Source organism: Miscanthus floridulus, chromosome 13 (assembly GCF_019320115.1).
Source record: "Miscanthus floridulus cultivar M001 chromosome 13, ASM1932011v1, whole genome shotgun sequence".
Lineage (NCBI taxonomy): Eukaryota > Viridiplantae > Streptophyta > Magnoliopsida > Poales > Poaceae > Miscanthus > Miscanthus floridulus.
Window position 1 is genome coordinate 57,944,546 of NC_089592.1, and position 23,485 is coordinate 57,968,030.

The 23,485-nt window shown below is 41.2% G+C and overlaps 1 protein-coding gene and 1 pseudogene across 1 annotated transcript; both read right to left on the reverse strand.

The window, feature by feature from the left end:
• Nucleotides 1-17,465, reverse strand: part of LOC136499867 (uncharacterized) — a 46,404-nt pseudogene extending 28,939 nt beyond the window's left edge.
• Nucleotides 17,466-18,633: 1,168 nt separating this feature from the next.
• Nucleotides 18,634-23,407, reverse strand: LOC136500623 (uncharacterized). Its single transcript, XM_066496021.1, has 3 exons — nucleotides 22,954-23,407; nucleotides 22,227-22,513; nucleotides 18,634-18,915 (listed from the first exon to the last, which is right to left on the reverse strand). The coding sequence occupies exons 1-2, from the start codon at nucleotides 23,299-23,301 to the stop codon at nucleotides 22,268-22,270; spliced, it is 594 nt and encodes a 197-aa protein (XP_066352118.1). The 5' UTR covers nucleotides 23,302-23,407; the 3' UTR covers nucleotides 18,634-18,915; nucleotides 22,227-22,267.
• Between the last annotated feature and the right edge of the window lie 78 nt (nucleotides 23,408-23,485).

Genomic DNA, 23,485 nt, shown 5'->3' on the forward strand with positions numbered 1-23,485 from the left:
TAGCCAAGTTGAAGAATTTACAATATGAAGTGTCCTACGTTCTTGTTTGCGCAGCGGAAGCGTGGTGGTATCCAAAGATGTGAGAGAAACTTAGAGTCCCAATGAGTTTTGATTAAAGGTTCAAGGAAGGTTTAACCAAGATCATCAAGATTTAGATAGAGCTACTGGATAAGTTTTCAAGTTGGTTTGGATAAAGAAACTTCAGGTAAGTGTTTGAGGGAATCCAAAAAAAAGGTTGAAGTGAAACCTAAGTATTAGCTTTGCTAGATCCGGACGAGAGCTTCATATCTACAATGATGCACCTTGTTAGGGTTTGGAATGTGTCCTTATACGAGAAAAAATAGTGGCTTGATCATTAAGTCGCTTAGGGATGCGTGAGTTGAGTTACCTAAAGTGTTATCTAGAGTTATCCATTATGGAGCATGGAAGTAATATCTTTTTGGAAGAAAAGGTGACATGTAGGAGAAACATAAGAATCTACATGACATTTTCACTAAGTTGGTCTTGAGCTTGTGTTATCCTCGTTGGAACAAAATTGGTTATGACTTAGAATAGTGCTATCACCGGAAGAAGTAGCAGTCGCAGCCGATGCCCTTAGCAATGGAGAATTATGCTAAGAAGGTTCGGGTGACACCAAGGACTAAGAATTGTATTCCTAGATCGAGCAACCTAGCCAGAAACATTAATGTTTTGAAGATTGGTGGTAGATTTTCCTTTTGACCAAGTGGTTCAGCAGGCTTTGTTGGAAGGTGGATATTTTAAGATAATGAAACTACACGAGGAAGTAAAGAAGAGTCTAAAGATGGAGTACCCGTATCTCCTAGTCGACGTCTTCCGAATCTCGGGGATGAGATTCATCTTAAGGGGGGTAGAATTGTAACACCCTAAAATTTGCCTCTTTTGAAAATAGGATTAAAATGATTTATTTGTGAATTTTTGTGCACATGAAAACATAGGAAAATAATTTTTTCATTAATTTAAAATTTATCATAAGGTAGAAACGTGTTTGTTGCATTCATGCCGGTCGCATCTCGTGTTTCTATGTGCAAAATGTGTGTTTTTTATACGTTTAGGAGATGAATATCTATCTCTAGGAAATTTCCAGCTTCTTTCTGGAATTTAATTTCTACCTCCTTCACCTTAATCTTTATGTTTCAAGTTTCCAACAATATTTCTATGAGCTCCAAATACTTTATTTGGGTTCATCATGTTCCAAAGTGTCTCTAGAAAATTTTTCCAAATTTTCGGAGGTCCCGGAGTATTTTTCATGGCTTAAATATTAATTCTGGACTTTTCTAAAATTATTTTATCCACAAAATTAATTAATTCCGAAAATAATAAATATCTCATTTATCCCAACGCTCAAAGCCCATGTGCAATAATCCTAATAAATCCTAAAGGCACATGCATTTATTTACTAATGGACTTTAATGATTATTTAGGCCCATTAGTAAACGTGGAGGGGGTAACATCAATTAGTACCATATCGCTAGTTGACGTAGATGTGGGGAGTTTTTCTTCCTATATATATCAACCAACCCATTGGGCAAAGCACACCAAAACTACCATATGGGGAGCCCCTAGTTTGAGAAATCCCTCGTGTAGTAAATTATATTTTTCTCCTCTTTCTCTCGCCGTTGCTGTCGCCGTCGTCGTCGCCGTCGCCGTTGCCGTTGTCGTCTTGCTCCTCCTACGCCGCCGAGGTACCCCTAGGTAAGACCGCCATCCAAAATGTTTTCCCAGACTTCGTCTTCTTCATTTAAAAGCATAGTTTCATCGGTTTAGATCCAAAATACGTTTTCAACTATTTACAGAATTGCCACTGATTTTGTTTTAGCCATAACTTCTCTGTTTTAACTCTGATTTGATCCGTTCAAATTGCGTTAGGTTCGTAATTTCATAATCTAAATGTTCATACTACTGTTCAGTGTGTTTTTAACTTTTAAAATTCGTGATTAGATTTAATCTAATATTTGACTAAAAGGAATCTTGTTTAAATCATATCTTCTGCGTCTTAGATCCGTTTTAGTCCATTCAAGTTGCGTTAGATTCATAGCGTCAAGATCTACGCGTTAGTAATAGTGTTTATCATGTCACTAATACTGGAATTTCATGGTTTGAATCGTATCTTAAATAACAATTATGCAACTGGATTTCATAAATAGAATATGATTTGTTTCACTTTAGTTTTATAAATCAAATCTAAATTTGACTTAAATTATAATCTCTATAAAATATCTTATATATGTTTTTATACCATTAATACACATGAAGCTAATAGTTTTATGAGTAAATCTATCGATAGTTGTATTTTTTTTTAACCGTAGCTCCGATTAGCGTGCTTTTCGCGTCTGTGTGTTCATAGTAAGACATAGATTCATTTTACAAACTTTTCATCTTAATTTGATGTTTGGTGTATTGTTCTAATTTAGATCTATTGTTTGCTTCATATATGATTGCATGGATGCATGTGTGGTGTTTTATGATTACGTCCAGTCAGTGAGATATACGTAGTGACCAAGAAGGAGTACGTTGAAGATTAAAGCTTACCGAAGGATCGGTGTTTTAAGGCAAGTATAGCATGAGATCTTCCTTATTGTCCTATTCACCTTAATATCATTTAATACATATTGCATGTGTCTACCTTGACTACCACTAAGGATATCCTAGTCTTTTGGACTTGTACCTTGATACCTTTGGGTTATTGCATTGGGTAGCTTTGCTAGTGCTCAACTACAACCATGATCTTGTAACTTGACTAATGGTATATGCAATAAACATTAAAAGATGCTTTTTAGCAATATCGAACAAGGGGGCTAGAGCATTGGGCTATTTTTATGGTGCTCTAGATTCCTCTCCCTAAGGACTTATCTGTAAGTGATCATCCGGGACTTACAGTACAGCTGTGAGGGCTACATGGCTCTGGCTTTAGCTCAGTATGAGGACCTTTCCTAGCTTGTTAGTGGTTACCTTTATTGGCGTAAGAATGGCTTGCCGAATCGGGTATAGCGCGGCCTCTGTCCCCATGTGTATAGGCTGCATGTCAATGTGCCATCAGGAAGGGGGGCTCTACATCTATTTGCCGAGTGAATCTAATGGCCCTAACTTGTTAGACAAACCTTTGAAAGGCTTCATAGTGAACCCTGCTAACCTTCCTTGGTAGTGGGTCAAGAGGCTGATCACCTCGGGCAAAAGGGTAAATCACGACTCACAGTAAAAGTGTACAACCTCTGCAGAGTGTAAAACTGGTATATCAGCCGTGCTCACGGTCACGAGCGGCCTTAGAACATTTACGGAATAGATGATCACTAATGGTTAATGATGATGAACATGGATGATACTGATGATGAATATGCTCATTAATAATTATTGTTTATGCTATTCATTATTCATGTTTACCTGATCATGTGTTTATGGGCTTGTGGATAAACTTGTTGCTACTCAATTGCTAAAATCATGACTCATTAAAAGCTAATCGCAGTTAAACCAGTGTCAGCCTTTTAAGCCTCATGAACCCCATGTTATATTTGTTGAGTACGACATATATTTACGCTTGCTTTATTTTCAATTATTTGGATAAAAATCCTGGATGGGTACCAGATTGCTAGAGTTTGGAGGAATTAGGCTTGTGATCAACCAGTCAGTTGTCCCTGTGGAACTGGAGTCTTCGCCTAAAGATCGGAGTTGTCTTTCCGCTGTCTATACTTTGAGGTTATATTCTTTATACTATTATGTAATGTATTTAAGCATTGTCTATTGATATTACCCTTATTTGTAGCTATATGTGAGATTTGACTTCCTGGGCTCACATATGGTGTGTATCTGGTTTTGTTTTTAAAACCGGGTGCGACATTTCTTGGGCTGGTTTGTTTTAACATGTTTATGCATTTTAGACCCATTGAATGAGCATCTCATTGTTTGCCCTTGAATATGAAAGCTAACATGCTCTGATCCCACGTGTAAGACTACATTTGTAGTGTTAAGAAATGGTCTCCCTAAGAGGAGGGGTACTTCCTCATTGTGGCCCATGTCTAGAACGACGAAGTCTGTGGGGATGTACGTGTCTCCAATTTTCACCAAGATATTCATTGCTAATCCCTTTGGATTTCATAAAGTTTGATCCGCCATCTACAATCAGAAATGTGTTGTGGACAAAGGTCCACCTAGTGTTTCATCATATGTTACCTTGGACATGATGTTGATGCTTGCTCCAAGGTCGCAGAAGGCGTTGTGGAAGACATGCGGGCCAATTGAGAATGTAATTGTCGGGCGGCCAGGATCATCTTTCTTGGCAATGGATGGTGGATCTACAAGATAAATGAGGTTTTCTCGACATTGAGGCTTATCAGACCTCGTTGAGACCATTTTAGCAGATTTGAGAGAAGCTTTAGGTTGTCCTAGAATCTTTCTTGAAGAAACTAGTATAGTGGCAGCAAGATGAGCTATTTGAGTTTCAATCATTTTATTAAAGCTCATTTGGTTATTGATATAAGAAGTTAAACCTTCAGTTTTAGTATTTATGTTTTCAAGCATTTTGTCATTATACATTTACTTTTTATTGATATTTTCATTAATTTTAGCTTGGCTTAATGCCTAGTCTTGGAAAGAAGGTTGATTCGAATTGTAATTAGATTTGTAGTTCGAATTACCTTGTGGGCGGGACTGGTTGTTCCACCCGTTATTACCTGGTTGGCGAAACCTGTAGTTGATGAAGGCAGCTTCTTCGTGGGTTTCAAGCAATCGTTCCCCGAATGGCCAACGTTCCCACAGATCTCACACGTCATGTGTGAGTCTATGGTCTGGACAGTGCCCATCATGACATATTTATCTTGGGCTCGTTCCTCCAATCTTTTCATCAAAAGATCTATTTTCGCGAAAAGCATGTCCATCTCCTTCATGATATGCATTCCTTTTTGTGTTTTCCATTCCTCCCCTAGCTTTGATTGGCCACCATTTTATTGATGAGATATTTTTTAGCCAATAAACTTAAATATTAGAGAATACTAAGTTACAGCCTAGGCATAGATGACTTATAGACAGAGCAACTGTTCATTATTTCAACAATGGAGAAACTAAACATTCTTAAGTCACATATGAGAGTGGAAATCATCAGTTTTTAGTCATATCTCATCATTTTTTAAGATATTAAAATAACTAAAAGAAATGTGAGATACAAGTTACCTCTGTGGGAGTCCTCCCCCAAGCTAGCTCCTGACTTATGGTCCATAGTTCAGCAAGGAACACTGCTAGCTGGTGGACGCTATGGCCTAATTTGTGATTCATGGCCTCCTTATGAGCATGCTAGGAGGCTCCCCCCCAAGCTTGTCTTATGGTGCCATCAAGATAACAAGACAACCATACTTGGGGTCAAAAGTTTTTATTATTATTATCATCATCATCATTATTATGATAATGATTATGATTATGATTATGATTATGATTATGATTATGATTATGACTATTATTATTATTATTATTATTATTATTATTATTATTATTATTATTATTATTATTATTATTATCAAGGTATACCAAACAAGTTTTTATCACAGTTGTCATCTCAAAGACTTACCCTCATGAAGTTGATAAATTCCTGCAAGGGTCAGTCCATATGATCAACCAAACTCTACACTAGCGGTTTTGATTCAATGATCAAACTAGATGCCATGTCTAATTTGATTAAGGCGGGCTTATTAATCTAAGCACCATACTTAATTTAAAAGATGTATGACCAAACCCCAAACTAAAACATACCGGTGTAGAGAAAGGAAGCATGATAAGATATGATCCAACGGAGGCGAAGACATTGAATGGTGAATAAGAGAACTAAAGAATTTTTTTAATTATTATTATAGTTTTGTTATCTAATAATTTTAGGCAACTTTAAATCATAAATACGAAGGATAACTGCTGATTTACCTTCGGCAAGGACTCACCATTTTAAAGTCCAATGAGCAGGACTCTTCTTTCACTTTTTGCTTGATGGAGGTACATCCGTGTTCGGAGAAGTCGATGCGGATGTTGATGCTTCTACCTACCATACCTGTTTGATCCCTTTATGTGGTTGTTTCTTGGGCTGGTTTGTTTTAACATGTTTATGCATTTTAAACCCACTGAATGGGCATCTCATTGTTTGCCCTTGAATATGAAAGCTAACATGCTCTGATCCCACGTGTAAGACTGCATTTGTAGTGTTAAGAAATGGTCTCCCTAAGAGGAGGGGTACTTCCTCATTGTGGCCCATGTCTAGAACGACAAAGTCCATGGGGATGTACGTGTCTCGAATTTTCACCAAGATATTCATCGCTAATCCCTTTGGATTTCATAAAGTTTGATCTGCCATCTACAATCAGAAATGTGCAGTGGACAAAGGTCTACCTAGTGTTTTATCATATGTTACCTTGGACATGATGTTGATGCTTGCTCCAAGGTCGCAGAAGGCGTTGTGGAAGACATGCGGGACAATTGAGCATGTAATTGTCGGGCGGCCAGGATCATCTTTCTTGGCAATGGATGGTGGATCTACAAGATAAATGAGGTTTTCCCGACATAGAGGCTTATCGGACCTCATTGAGACCATTTTAGCATATTTGAGAGAAGCTTTAGGTTGTCCCAGAACCTATCTTGGAGAAACTGGTATAGTAGCAGCAAGATGAGCTATTTGAGTTTCAATCATTTTATTAAATCTCATTTGGTTATTGATATAAGAAGTTAAACCTTCAGTTTTAGTATTTATGTTTTCAAGCATTTTGTCATTATACATTTACTTTTTATTGATATTTTCATTAATTTTAGCTTGGCTTAATGCCTAGTCTTGGAAAGAAGGTTGATTCGAATTGTAATTATATTTGTAGTTCGAATTACCTTGTGGGCGGGACTGGTTGTTCCACCCGTTATTACCTGGTTGGCAAAACCCATTGTTGATGAAGGCAGCTTCTTCGTGGGTTTCGGGGCAATCGTTCCCCAAATGGCCAACGTTCCCACAGATCTCACACGTCATGTGTGAGTCTATGGTCTGGACGGTGCCCATCATGACATATTTATCTTGGGCTCGTTCCTCCAATCTTTTCATCAAAAGATCTATTTTCGCGAAAAGCATGTCCATCTCCTTCATGATATGCATTCCTTTTTGTGTTTTCCATTCTCCCCTAGCTTTGATTGGCCACCATTTTATTGATGAGATATTTTTAGCCAATAAACTTAAATATTAGAGAATACTAAGTTACAGCTTAGGCATAGATGACTTATAGACAGAGCACCTATTCATTATTTCAACAAAGGAGAAACTAAACATTCTTAAGTCACATATGAGAGTGGAAATCATCAGTTTTTAGTCATATCTCATCATTTTTTAAGATATTAAAATAACTAAAAGAAATGTGAGATACAAGTTACCTCTGTGGGAGTCCTCCCCCAAGCTAGCTCCTGACTTATGGTCCATAGTTCAGCAAGGAACACTACTAGCTGGTGGACGTTGTGGCCTGATTTGTGATTCATGGCCTCCTTATGAGGCTAGGAGGCTCCCCAAAGCTTGTCTTATGGTGCCATCAAGATAACAAGACAACCATACTTGGGGTCGAAAGTTTTTATTATTATTATCATCATCATCATTATTATGATTATGATTATGATTATGATTATGATTATGATTATGATTATGATTATGATTATGATTATGATTATGATTATGATTATGATTATGATTATGATTATGATTATGATTATGATTATGATTATGATTATGATTATGATTATGATTATGATTATGATTATGATTATGATTATGATTATGATTATGATTATGATTATGATTACAGTTATGATTATTATTATTATTATCAAGGTATACCAAACAAGTTTTCATCTCAGTTGTCATCTCAAAGACTTACCCTCATGAAGTTGATAAATTCTTAGAAGGGTCAGTCCATATGATCAACCAAACTCTACACTAGCGGTTTTGATTCAATGATCAAACTAGACGCCATGTCTAATTTGATTAAGGCAGGCTTATTAACCTAAGCACCATACTTAATTTAAAAGATGTATGACCAAACCCCAAAATAAAACATACCGGTGTAGAGAAAGGAAGCATGATAAGATATGATCCAACGGAGGCAAAGACATTGAATGGTGAATAAGAGAACTAAAGAATTTTTTTTAATTATTATTATAGTTTTATTATCTAATAATTTTAGGCAACTTTAAATCATAAATACGAAGGATAACTGCTGATTTACCTTCGGCAAGGACTCACCATTTTAAAGTCCAATGAGCAGGACTCTTCTTTCACTTTTTGTTTGATGGAGGTACATCCATGTTCGGAGAAGTAGATGAGGATGTTGATGCTTCTACCTACCATACCTGTTTGATCCCTTTATGTGGTTGTTTCTTGGGCCGGTTTGTTTTAACATGTTTATGCATTTTAAACCCATTGAATGGGCATCTCATTGTTTGCCCTTGAATATGAAAGCTAACATGCTCTGATCCCACGTGTAAGACTGCATTTGTAGTGTTAAGAAATGGTCTCCCTAAGAGGAGGGGTACTTCCTCATTGTGGCCCATGTCTAGAACGATGAAGTCTGTGGGGATGTACGTGTCTCGAATTTTCACCAAGGTATTCATCGCTAATCCCTTCAGATTTCATAAAGTTTGATCTGCCATCTACAATCAGAAATGTGCAGTGGACAAAGGTCCACCTAGTGTTTTATCATATGTTACCTTGGACATGATGTTGATGCTTGCTCCAAGGTCGCAGAAGGCGTTGTGGAAGACATGCGGACCAATTGAGCATGTAATTGTCGGGCGGCCAGGATCATGTTTCTTGGCAATGGATGGTGGATCTACAAGATATATGAGGTTTTCCCGACATAGAGGCTTATCGGACCTCATTGAGACCATTTTAGCAGATTTGAGAGAAGCTTTAGGTTGTCCCAAAATCTTTCTTGGAGAAACTGGTATAGTGGCAGCAAGATGAGCTATTTGAGTTTCAATCATTTTATTAAAGCTCATTTCGTTATTGATATAAGAAGTTAAACCTTCAGTTTTAGTATTTATGTTTTCAAGCATTTTGTCATTATACATTTACTTTTTATTGATATTTTCATTAATTTTAGCTTGGCTTAATGCCTAGTCTTGGAAAGAAGGTTGATTCGAATTGTAATTAGATTTGTAGTTCAAATTACCTTGTGGGTGGGACTGGTTGTTCCACCCGTTATTACCTGGTTGGCAAAACCCGTTGTTGATGAAGGCAGCTTCTTCGTGGGTTTTGGAGCAATCGTTCCCCGAATGGCCAACGTTCCCACAGATCTCACACGTCATGTGTGAGTCTATGGTCTGGACGGTGCCCATAATGACATATTTATCTTGGGCTCGTTCCTCCAATCTTTTCATCAAAAGATCTATTTTCACGGAAAGCATGTCCATCTCCTTCATGATATGCATTCCTTTTTGTGTTTTCCATTCCTCCCCTAGCTTTGATTGGCCACCATTTTATTGATGAGATATTTTTAGCCAATAAACTTAAATATTAGAGAATACTAAGTTACAGCCTAGGCATAGATGACTTATAGACAGAGCAACTATTCATTATTTCAACAAAGGAGAAACTAAACATTCTTAAGTCACATATGAGAGTGGAAATCATCAGTTTTTAGTCATATCTCATCATTTTTTAAGATATTAAAATAACTAAAAGAAATGTGAGATACAAGTTACCTCTGTGGGAGTCCTCCCCCAAGCTAGCTCCTGACTTATGGTCCATAGTTCAGCAAGGAACACTGCTAGCTGGTGGACGCTGTGGCCTGATTTGTGATTCATGGCCTCCTTATGAGCATGCTAGGAGGCTCCCCCAAGCTTGTCTTATGGTGCCATCAAGATAACAAGACAACCATACTTGGGGTCGAAAGTTTTTATTATTATTATTATCATCATCATTATTATGATTATTATTATGATTATGATTATGATTATGATTATGATTATGATTATGATTATGATTATGATTATGATTATGATTATGATTATGATAATGATTATTATTATTATTATCAAGGTATACCAAACAAGTTTTCATCTCAGTTGTCATCTCAAAGACTTACCCTCATGAAGTTGATAAATTCCTGCAAGGGTCAGTCCATATGATCAACCAAACTCTACAATAGCAGTTTTGATTCAATGATCAAACTAGACGCCATATCTAATTTGATTAAGGCGGGCTTATTAACCTAAGCACCATACTTAATTTAAAAGATGTATGACCAAACCCCAAACTAAAACATACCGGTGTAGAGAAAGGAAGCATGATAAGATATGATCCAACGAGGCGAAGACATTGAATGGTGTATAAGAGAACTAAAGAATTTTTTAATTATTATTATAGTTTTATTATCTAATAATTTTAGGCAACTTTAAATCATAAATACGAAGGATAACTACTGATTTACCTTTGGCAAGGACTCACCATTTTAAAGTCCAATGAGCGGGACTCTTCTTCTTTCACTTTTTGCTTGATGGAGGTACATCCGTGTTCGGAGAAGTAGATGCGGATGTTGATGCTTCTACCTACCATACCTGTTTGATTCCTTTAGGTGGTTGTTTCTTGGGCTGGTTTGTTTTAACATGTTTATGCATTTTAAACCCATTGAATGGGCATCTCATTGTTTGCCCTTGAATATGAAAGCTAACATGCTCTGATCCCACGTGTAAGACTGCATTTGTAGTGTTAAGAAATGGTCTCCCTAAGAGGAGGGGTACTTCCTCATTGTGGCCCATGTCTAGAATGACGAAGTCCGTGGGGATGTACGTGTCTCGAATTTTCACCAAGATATTCATCGCTAATCCCTTCGGATTTTATAAAGTTTGATCTGCCATCTACAATCAGAAATGTGCAGTGGACAAAGGTCCACCTAGTGTTTTATCATATGTTACCTTGGACATGATGTTGATGCTTGCTCCAAGGTCGCAGAAGGTGTTGTGGAAGACATGCGGGCCAATTGAGCATGTAATCGTCGGGCGGCCAGGATCATCTTTCTTAGCAATGGATGGTGGATCTATAAGATAAATGAGATTTTCCCGACATAGAGGCTTATCGGACCTCGTTGAGACCATTTTAGCAGATTCGAGAGAAGCTTTTGGTTGTCCCAGAATCTTTCTTGAAGAAACTGGTATAGTGGCAGCAAGATGAGCTATTACCTGGTTATTACCTGGTTGGCGAAACCCGTTGTTGATGAAGGTAGCTTCTTCATGGGTTTTGGGGCAATCGTTCCCCGAATGGCCAATGTTCCCACAGATCTCACACGTCATGTGTGAGTCTATGGTCTCGACGGTGCCCATAATGACATATTTATCTTGGGCTCGTTCCTCCAATCTTTTCATAAAAAGATCTATTTTCACGGAAAGCATGTCCATCTCCTTCACGATATGCATTCCTTTTTGTGTTTTCCATTCCTCCCCTAGCTTTGATTGGCCACCATTTTATTGATGAGAGTCGTAGCTCCACCAATGTGAGGGAAAGGAAAGCACCTCTAGCATAGCGTCGATATGGCCCCTAGACATGGGTATTAATCAATCATAAAAAATTTGGAGCACTAACTAGTTTTAAATCCTATGGTGTGGGCATGCTTGGATGTAGTCCTGCAGCCTCTCCCACACCTTGGGAATGGTTTCCATGGAGCTTTGCTGGAAGTTTGAAATTCATCCCCTTAGGGCATTGGTTTTGCCCATGGGGAAGAAATTGACGAGGAACGCCATGGAATATTTGTCCCATGTCTTGATAGCTTCCTTTTTCTTATAGAACCACTGCTTCGCCTTTCTCAAAAGGGAAAAGGGAAACAAGCGGAGCCTAATGCTCTCCGGTGCGACATCCTTGATGACGATCATGTCGCACAACTCGAGGAAGTGTTGGAGATGCACGTTTGCGTCCTCGCTTGGCAAACCATGGAATTGGTTTGCCTGCACCATCGTGATGAGGCCGACACGGAGCTCAAAGTTCCCCTCCCCAACGTTGACAGCAAGCCCAACGGGCACGTTGGCAATAGCAAGGGTGGAGTAGTCGTGGAGGGTCTTGGCCACAATTGGAGTAGCGGATGGTGCGGGCATGACTGGTTTGACTATCGGAGGAGTAGCAGAAGAAGCGGTACGAGATCGTTTCTTCCTTAGGAGTGCCTCCGAATTTTCGATGTAGTTTTCTGGTAGTTTGTAACCGGTCATACACTATCCAGTTTTCATCCACAATAGGAGAAAACATCAAAGTTACTCTGTATAAACAATGGCTACCTTACATGCATAATATCATGAACATGTCCTACTAGATTCTTTAATCAATATGCCTTCCCCAGCAACGGTGTCAAAAATGCTTGTTGATATTTCTTAACGTCACTCCTAAGTACGGGGTTTGAATCCATCCTCAGCAATGACGCTAGAAATACCTTGTTGGTACTTCTTAGCAACATAACTAATGTGTAGTCATGCTACTAAGAAATAGCTTTGATAGTTCCTTAACAATTTTCGATATTTATCCGCAAGCGCATGAAGCCATTATTGTAGCATTTCACCTAGAAGTATTCAGGGTATCGTTATTTATATTTTCCCAAAGGAAGGCATTTGATTAAGAGTCTAGTATGGATATGAATTTGAATAATAATGCTTGCAAGTACACCAATGCTTATAACAGGGGTAAGAATCGTAATTCCAAGATAGTGGACACACACTTGTCATTCCTCAAAGGATAAAATAGAAAAGAAAGGATAAAAGAATAATCCTAAGTAGAGCAGGCATTGGTCTAGTGTAGTCATACAAAGATTAGTTGATAATCATACATATTACATAATTAGTTTTAGGGCTAAGTGTGAAGCAGGTCAGGAGGCCACCGAGTACTAGTCTGCCAGCAACCTCATGTGACAATTTAGACTCCTACACCCTAAACGAAAGTGGTGGATTACGAAGGACGGACAGGGTTGTCGCCACCTGCCGCCTACCCCTCAACTGGAGAGAAGGAAATGCATTCACCTGTCTCTCCATACCTGAGCACCATGCTTGCGTATACATAAACTACCCAAATCCCCTCGAGCTCCCGACCCTACAGATTGATAGGTAAAGAACTTGGGCACACCTGACGACACGATGAACCACCACCTCAACTTAGCTCTAATTCTAATTATACAAGTTATATGATTGTTTAATAATAAAGTTAAGTGTGCTATTCTCATAACACATAAACTCTGCACTAATTCATATATCAAGATGATAACACAATAACTATACTCTAGTTCATAAGTATGACTATAATAAAGTGAAGACATGACTTTGGAAGAACCCATATTGATATTCATACCAAGAATATCTTCTTCCAAGGAGCCAGACCTCCAAGGTGGCTTTGCCTTGCTCTACTACAACTAAAAGGTAAAACTAAAGAGAATAGAGAGTGAGATATTGCTCAATGTGGTGTGTCTTTAGATAGGGGGTACCCCCTCTATTTATACAGTGCTCAAGGCAGTGCTTTGCCCCTATTGCATTGATTTGATAGGCGTCTCCCTTGTTCCTTTGCGCAAATCAACATCGAAAAGCGTCTTTCGGTGAATTGTTCCATGTATTTGTGTTTGTGACCTGCAAAATAATATTCTCCAAATACATGTGGAACTTGGTTAATAGTAAAAGCATGTGTTTAAGATTGCTTATTTCTCCTCTTTTTGTATCATAATTGGCGGTCGGATTTGATCGATAGAGACGGCCAACAACGGGCGCCAGGAACATAATCGGTCTTGGCTCGACGACACATGCAACATTTCACCTAGACAAATAGTGAGGCATGGTACGGCCGTTTTGTCAAGGCAAAATGAGGGCGGTGCAAGCCGCGTGGTATCAGGCCACGCCCTGAATCCATTCCCCTTTTTGCCTTGGCGGAATGGCGAGTCAAACCACAAGGTCCACCCAAGCCCCGTGGCTGACTAAGCTCCATTCACCTTGGCGAAATAGTTGACGCGGCTCAGATCGGCATGGTCAGGGGCGTGGAGACGGAGCAAACTATTCGTTCAGGCGAATAGGCGTTGGTAATTCATTTGATCATTGTTGCAGGTTTTCGTCAATAAAGGAGTCACCTGTTCTCGTACGCCCGACACCTGTCCGCCTAGGGCCCACTTGGTCGGTCGAAAGGGCGACAAGAGGCGAGGCTGGTCAGTTTCTCCCGAGCCGGCACCACCTAAGGAAGATAGGGACTCTGATTAGCGAGCAAGCCCACGACAACAGAGAATATTCTCCGGATATTGTAGTAGTTGTAGGGGCAGCTTTGTCCTATGAAAATGCCTACGAGCATGTATAAATAGCCCCCATGAGGAGAATGTAACGAGGGAGAGAAACAAGTTCAATAAAATTGTTTATCTTGTTTCGCTGTCTTGTTTTATCCACTTCTCGTGCTTGATTTCGCTTGAGCGGCAACCGGTGTTCGAAGGCCATGGCCTAGAACAACACATGTAAGGTGATGAAGTGCTTCCTCTTGTTCTTCTGTGAAGGCTCTCAAATTTTTGGCCTGCATAATAGTGACGAGAAAGTAGAAACCATTACAATTGAGCAAGTCCATCAAGTCAATACTTTAATGCAACAGCTGTTGGTGCACCATGAAAAACACAACATGTTGAAGAAAAGGGAGCTTCTTGCAAATACATGTTTTAAAGAATGAGGTGTTGTCAATCTCAAGCTTCTCCTGATGCAATGGGGAATCAAGGCCCTGGCTCTCCCCGTCAGCTGAAGGTTCCCAAGGCTTAGACAAACTGGGACATTAAAAAAAACACGGATGCTTTAAACTGATGAGGCACTGCAAGCACTCTAGAGCAGACAAACGGACACATTTGTCAATAATCAATGTTTCTAAAGATTTGCATGAATGAAGGTCAAGAGAGGTCAGCTCTGGACTCTTAGATATTTCCAAGTTGGACAATGAGGCGAGATTAGAGAGCAGGAAGGCCCATAATTCGTCATGCATGTGAGAAACCATAAGGTCCTTTAGTCATGGTGGTAGAAGAGAATGGTTGTGCTTGGATCTCTTGTTCCAATAATGGTCATTGTGACCATAAGTTGTGGGCATCTGGTTATGCGTAACGTAGTGAGAGAGATAAATTCATGAAAAAAATTCTTTGTAGAGCACCAGATCCAAGAAGTCTTCTATGCACAAATATTGAGGCCGATGTGAGGTATCCGATGGGATCTGTAACAAGCCATCACTTGTCTGCTTATGGTGATCAGATGTTGAGGAGCTGGCTGTCCCAGTAATAAGACCACCAACTGATAGGGCTAGGAATCTGGCTGTTTTATTGATGAACTGGAGGAGAATTACAGAGGCTAAACCTAGCAATGGCAGCAGCGATAGGGCTAGTTCGCCCTCACTGGGAGGCTCTGAACAGATGACTCTATTTCTCCTTTGACTCCCCTAATCAGCCGACCCTTAGTTATATCCCCTAATGTCTGGCTGAGCACTAAGACTCTCCAGATCCTAACTTATAGGAACAGATAACTATGGCCTAAAATTAACCACTAGGGGCTGGCGCCTTCTTCTTCCTGCTGTACTGTTTTCCAATGAAAGCATCCACAACATCAACTGCTAGAGATGTTATGTTTGGGCACTTCATAATTGTCAAGGAAACCAGAAAGTGCAGTTGTGACAACATATGAGTTAACATCTTCCCTGTGATGCCACATGCTCGGATTACAAGCTTCTTGAGTAATGATGGGAAGTAAAACCTGCCTTCATATTGGCCATATGAATATAATGGCAAGGATAGCTTTGCACAATCCACAATTACCAATATCTCTAAGGAGACAAGTTTTTTAAAACTTTCACATGGTAGATATGCAAGATCCAAGCAGCTCTCAATCGTCAATTTCTCAAGAATACTCAGACTGCACTCAGTCAATAATAATATATCATCCAAGGTTCTTGGGCCGACACATCCTTTGATAAACAGTGCTTCCATGAATAATCTGATGTGAGGAAATGATCCTACTCCCTCGATAGATATTCTGGATAGAGACTTCACCTGACCAAATGGGGGTAAATTCATTAGCTGAGGACAGTTGTAGATCGTAGCTTGGCGGAGATAGACAAATGAACAGAAGCATTCATATTTAGATGAACATTGTGACAATGGAAATGCCCTAAGTTCAGGACAGTCCCTAACCACAAGTTCATCTAGACATGGAAACAGGACCTGCTTTTCAGAACCAGTACAGTAATTACAGATACCATAGGTACTTCCTTTGATGCAGGCAACTGAATCAAATACAGTTTTCTAAGAAATGGAAATTGTCCAAGTGGCGGAAGGATCTCCCATTTTGTGCAATTCTCAAGACTGATAGACTCTAAGCAGAAGAAAGAAAGGTTGGAACACAATCATGTGGGAGAAGAAATACCTCCATACCCTGTTATATGAAGCCGCTTGAGCCTGGAATGTGGATGAAGGCCCTCAAGCACATCAGCCTCAGTTATGCACCTCACCACACTCCGGTTACTGGATCATGACAGGAGCAAATCCTGTAGGTATGTTTTTTCCTTTAATCCAGCATTTTGAGACTCATCCTTGCTTCCCACATTCTCCTCTAGATTGTAAATTGCATGTGACCCACCCAATTCTCTTAACCCATTTAACTGTCCTATCTCAAAGTCAGTCATTCCTACTCGGAAGACCTTTAATTCCTGGAGAAACTTCAATCTACAACCACAGCAATCATTGCATGCAATTCACCCCGAGCAACAAAATGTCTCAAGTTGACAAGGTTATTCATGCATCCTGGTAAAGCAGAAAGGTGCACTCAATACTCTACATCAAGGACCTGTAGATGATAAAGTCGACATATAACCTCTGGAAAAGGCTCAGTAGGACCACTGGATATTAGTTCAAGGTAGTGCAGATGGATCACCTTACTGAAGTTACTAAGGAGAAAGTCTATGTTATAAGTTGTGTGGGTAATCTCAGAACACGTAAATAAAGCACATCTTTGAATACATAGGAAAAGGTTTCTGAAAACCCAGCATCATACTTCTCAAACAGCATTAAAGTGCTCAAATTTCTTGTTTGCACCGCATCTCCAATGTAAGCCAGCTTCCTCTGAAATGTATCGTTGGGATAAAATCTTCGATCTTCTGTGTTCCACTTATAAGCAATTCTCACATTTATAGATAAATGTTGAATAGTTGGAAAGAATGTTTCATTTCTTGAACCAAAACCATCAATTAGAAGACACTCTTCTGATGAAGCTATCAATGCAAGGTCCTGGAACAGGTAGCACAATTCACTACATCAATTTGAAATAACATTTTGATTCACAGAAATTGCAACCCTAACCAGCAACATTGAAAGGGAACAGGTAAAATCGAACCTCGTGTCCGCCCTGAACGCATCCCCGCCGGCGTTAGATACGACGGTGGCTGCCGGCGGATCCTGCAGAGGAGGTGCAGCGGCCGACCGTGCCGCCGGCATCTTCCGCGTCGTCTGGTTCCGCCCGATGGCAGCCTTCACGGGGAGAGGACTGCCACAAAACAGCCTGCTCCACGCCGGTGGCAGCCTCCTCCACGCTCGGCAATCCTGCTACACGGGGAGGGCCCTGCTGCACAGGAGGAGGAGGCGTGCTGCTGCTGAGAGCAGGCGCAGTGGAGGATTCGGCTCCCAAATCCATCCCAGGGAACGACAACGGGATAGCCGCAGGGGAAGGCGGCGCGGCGGTCGGAGGAGGAAGGCGGCGCGGCGGTCCGAGGGGGAAGGTGGCGCGGGAGTCGAACGGGAAGGTGGCGCGGCGGGCGGAGGGCGTGCGAGGCGCCGGAGCGGCCAGGGCACGACAGCCGGAGGGGAAGGCGGCGCGACGGGCAGTGTGTGCTTGCGAGGGGAAGAACGCGCGCCAAAATGAACACCTTGTTTTGGAGGTACCGGCGACAAAAAATGAACACCATTCTTCGGAGGCAAGACTTTTTTTTTTTTTTTGATAATATAGAAGTCCTTACGGGACGGACACGCCCTACCGGTGCCGAACCCAACCCACCCGTGCCGTACGTCGCCTACCGCACTCCACCTTATCTTTTTCTCGACCGCTCACTCGCGCAGCGCTCGCGCCCTCCCATTCTACTGCCACCCCGCCCAGATGGACGCCACGCGCCGCGCGCCAACTCGTTGCACCGCCTGCCGGCGCTCCCTCCCGCCACGACCTCCATTGCTACCCCACATGCCTAGCATCCCGGCTCCCGCTCCCCCATCAGAGAAGAGTGCAACGACGGTGGCTCCAACGAGATAGACCGGTCCTCTCGATCTGAGCCTCCTCCTCCTCCTCCTCCGGATTTGAGAGACCCGACGGTGGCTAAGATTCTGACAGACTCTGAGGTCTTATTCTCTCCTCCCTCCAGCGAGCTCGAAGGTGATGGGCCAGAGTCTGGAGCAGCCTGCACCTTGAACCCATCCCCTGCTCAATGACAGAACTCAAGTAGATCATGTAATGTTAGTTAGTCACAACAAACACCAATATTGTTCTAAACAAAAACCTCCAACGTTGTCATGTACTCGCGAGCTCGGAAACAGGCATCATCCACGAGTCCATACTGGCGTTGATATATACACTCCTACCACAACTAGCTGTATTCATAATAATGACAACCGCAAATCCAGTCACAATGATGAATCAACTATATTCATTTGACGGCACAGATGTCATGTCCAAGGGGGTACTTATGTTCTGAGAGGGCTTAGGGTAGCGATACCCATAGTGACCACATTACACACACATCACCAGGTATTGAGGTATAACAGTAAGCCTGCAATAGAGAATTATTTCTCAAAAACATTAATTAGCTGGCTTCACCACAGACATCAGCAGAATTCAGGGTCTGTACTATAAGCCTGTAACTACTAATTGATCTTTTGTGCCTTCTCCAACTGTCCTTGCCTGTCAATAAAACAGGACAACCTTTGGTTAGATTAATAAGTGACATCAAGAACTCAGTATTCAACAATTCTGCAGGTGCAGAACCCACATATTCAGCAATACAATGTACCACTTAAAACTAATAACATGGACCTTTGATACAACAGGTTACCAGCAACCACATTCATTTATCCATTTCACAACAATCATCGTATGGAACTATCAACATGTTTCCTTATACATAAAAGCTAGTGGTGCAGTAAGTTATTATCAACATATCATTGAAAAAATAAGAGTGACAGGGACAAATCTTGTGCACCATGAAAGGATCTCTTACCACAACCAAATATATTTCCCAAATAACTACTGCAAAAATGCAGTAGAAACTAGATAAAGTACTAAAATGGGCCTAAAATACTACCATGTATAATCAAACTAAGTTTTCTGATTGCTTCTGATGGGGAAGCACAAATGCTTCGGTAACAGCGGTTAATCAGTTGTTTGACAAGACTTATAGTGCACTTTTCTTCCTACCTATTCTGCTGTTTACTTCATCATAGCTTGAAAAGAGCAGTGCTGAAAACAAGTCGTCTTCTGTAGTTCCACTATTAGGAGTCACTAGAAAACCTCTGGCGTGGCGTTGCCATGCCTATTTGGAGTGAACCAGTGGTATACCTACAATTATGTTCTAACTATGCATTCCAGTTGATCTTGCTGTCATGGAGATGGAGGCTAAGAGTGAACCTATTATTTTGCGGAGAACCTTTCTAGCTACTACACGGGGCTGTCATCAATGCGAATGATATGTTAAGCTCGCGCTTCAATTTGGTAAGAAGAAAGTATCATAAGACACGAGACATCCAACTCACCTTTCTCACCGTGTAAGAATGTGTTTCATCATTGATGTTCAAATGGAACATCGAAACCATGTAATGACTAACTACAAATCAACAATCCATTTGCATGAGATGGAATATCTCGTCAATAGTACAGTATACACAATTTTGCTCAATCAAGGACAGAAGTTGAAAAGTATCAGATCACTCACCAGTAGTTGCTATATCTAGTAGCATAGTAAAGAGTCTAGCAGATTTTCGTTTGCTCGACATTGAAAACTTTGGTACTAAGCGGATTTCAGTTTGCTAATTCAGAATTCATAGTTACCAGAATGGCATTTGTATTCCAATCGTCAGTGAATGTTTTTTATGTTAAAACAATTTTTAGCCCTAATTTTTTTCTTGTACTTCTCGCAAATTCTGCATGTTTTGAACCTTTGACATATCTACAAAATTCAGGCTGGCAATTGCCTGCCGTAGTCCCATTCAAAAAAAGGTTGATAGGTTTATTATATATTATTATGGCTACTTTAACTCTACATGCAATTTTGCGTATTTTTTCTTGTTCAAAAAATCGATTTAGTAGGAATCTGCTATGCATGTCATTTAATTCATCAGTACACAATGAGGTAAAAATCGTGTAATTGAGAACGGCAATACTATCTCAATTTCTGCTTGTATTGTAATCTTTTTCAGAAAACATTTCTAGTCTTTGGTAAAAACGATAAGGACAAATAGTATATACTCCTTAGTCCTTATGAGAGTAAAATAAGGGATTGGTTGTCTGTTTGGAAATAGTGAGAAACTAATACGAATGGTACGGTAGATAAATTCGTGGGGGTAAAACTAAATACTTGAGCTGCAGAATTGTTAAGCTTTTGGCATGTTACATGACTGTACGTGGAGCTTATTGCGTTATGAGCTGGAGACTCTGCGGGGCTGGAGCTTATCATGTCAGGCAAAATGGCAATGGAAGCAACGTGGTTGTGCCATAACTTATCTTTCATGTCAGGCGCTTCTTTCTCCGTTGCCCATCATGTCTGAGTGTAGGGAACAGGCCATAGCCCATATCAGACTATGCAGCTGCGCTTGTCGTCGCCGAGGTAAGCTGTAAGCAAGCCCAGGCCCGCAATGCCGTGCCCTCGAGGTCAAGGCTGTAGCTGAGGTTGAGCCAACAGCGAGAAGCATCGTGCTGCCGATTTCCCCAGGTCGCCGTGCCTCTGGCGAGACCTTGGAATAAGCCTGCTCATGTGCAAGGGGGACGACGAGTCCAGGACACTAGCTTGTTCTGGAAACACCGGACATACCCTGGCCCTGGCCTGAGCTGTTGTAATAGACTTTCGATCCGTATCCTACAGCTGACAAATTTCTGTTGACGTGGCCCAATAGATGGCTAGAGCTAGGCCCTCATTTCGTCTTATAGAGATTACGTCTTATAGAGATTAGACCGAAGGCAGTGAAAACAGAGTTGGGCTCAATCAAATTAAAGTAAGTCTGAAGAAATTGATCTGTTAAGGCAAGAAGAGTCAGGAATGGATAGAAACAGTCAGTTTGAACTGTAGAGGAACCCATCGATTTACCCAAACATAAAAGGCATCAATATGCATCAAAAAAATTAATGCCCTTACGTATTTGACAAAGGCAAACCAAGTTTTATTTCTGTTACCAACCGCAAAAAAAAACATAAAAGCATTAACACAATAATGTATAATAAACAGAACAGGATAGATACACAAAGGCCATGTGAAAATGCATGCAGATAAGTGGATTACACATGACCCTTTTTTTCTTAGCAGAGTTGCGTATCAACGCATTCGGAAAAAAAATTAGCAACCCCCCCTTTCCTACACCACCCCTCAGCTAGGAACAGAATGCATGTGTTCATTTAAAAGAATAAACAAACGGCTGAACCAAACACTAAATGGGCCAGCCAATTATCTGGCAGTAATCTCCAAATGGGTCAAATCTCTAGCGCCAGCAAGACACCAGAAGTGTGCCTCCTCCAAAATCAGTCCAGAACAAAGCTGAATGCTAGGGATAGTCCCATTAAACACATAGTCATTGTGGTGATTCCACAAAGTAAATGCCCCCAAGGTTAGCAAGGAGTTGAGACATCTTTATTATGTCCCTGGGCACCAAGGCAAACAATCCTCAACCACCAGTCATAGCTCCTTGTCTTCAGGGCTAGATGAAAAATTTTGCAAAGCATATCAACAGATTAGGATTTACACATGGCCTAAGACTGGGTTCAACTACACATAATTTCCAAAAAAATATGTGCTTTCAAATATTTTTCAACCTCTCTAGCAGACTTTATGCTAATGTTCACATGAAATCTATTGTTCAATAACTACCTATTCAAGCAGGTTTCACAATCACATACTGATTTATGCCACTAAAGGAGCTGTTAACATACTATGTACAAAACAGCATCTTCGTTACAGAAAAGTTTATATGACACATGAACACAAGATGGCCAGAGAAACTGTTGTGTACCTCATAAATCACAGTGCTGCGCCTTGTGCGGCATCGCCACCCTACTTGTTCCTCCAGAGCTTCAGCGCAAAACTGGGTATAATGATAAAGCAATACATTGACATGGCACCCAATACCCCCACATCAGAGAGAGCATAACCAATCCTTTCCCTGAGAGATTCCTCCACTGGTAAAAGCCCCACAAACACCAGAACACTTGCTCCAAGCAGCAGGATGAAAAGGAAAGATGCGAGCCATGCAAGCATGATAGGGTCCTGCAGCACCTTCCACGTTAACGCTCCAAACATCTGACAAGGATGACCGAGAGGAAGTCAGGAAGAGCAAGCAAACCCAGTCAGTTTTCCTCGAGTGAAACAATCATATGGAGTGGATTTGTATGCATGTTTCAATATGAAACTGGAAAGATGCAAATGCACTCACAAAAATACAGCGCACAAATTCAATTTTCCCTAGAGAAACTAATACAGCATAACTGAAAGCAGCTCCAGCATCCACACCCCCATAGACCTGATGAGGACGACTTGGAGCAAACTAAAGTAAGCGTTTTATTTTCAGTTCACACGACCATATTGAGAGGATATGTATGATTATTCTCTGAAATTGGACAGATTCAGATTGATTCTCCAGGAAATAACAACACAAGCTAAAATTGAAAGTATCTGATTCCATCAACACAGAGAATTAGAGCCTAGCTAGCCACTAGTAAAACTAAAACTCAATCGAATACCTTCCTGGCTTGGATCTGAATCTCCCTGGCGTGGGTGCGGAGCGACCGTCTGAACCCCGCCGCAAGCATGGCGCGCAAGACCCGCACGGCGAAGACGAGGATGAGCAGCGCGGGGAAGACGAGGGCTCCGATCGAGACCTTGAGGAACGCCCAGACCACCGGGGAAGAGTCGCCCAAGGCCCGGCGCGCGACGGTCGCGGCGGCCACGCCCGCGCAGGCGACCCACGCGCTCGCTAGGTACAGGTACTGGAGCACTCTCGGCACCACCGCCGGCTCCCGCGTCGCCGCCGCCGGTGGCGGCGGCGGCTGCTGCGGGGGAACCTCAATCGCCACTTCGGCGACGGCCATCGGAGCGGCAAGCGGGGGAGGAAATGGAAACCGTCGGTCGTCGAAGCTCCAGTCGCTCTGGTCTGGCCGTCTGGGGACTGGACTATGGACTCTGGAGCGAGGGGAAAGTGGGATGGGGAGGGGATAGCAACGGACACGGGAGGGGGGATATAACACGTGTCGGGTTCTGGTTCGTTCCGAGCGA

Coding starts and splice junctions, on each gene's coding strand:
- LOC136500623 (XM_066496021.1), bottom strand. CDS start 23,301: ATGGCCGTCGCCGAAGTGGCGATTGAGGTTCCCCCGCAGCAGCCGCCG. Junction 22,514..22,953: donor TTCAGATCCAAGCCAGGAAG/GTATTCGATTGA, acceptor CATCCTTGTCAG/ATGTTTGGAGCGTTAACGTG.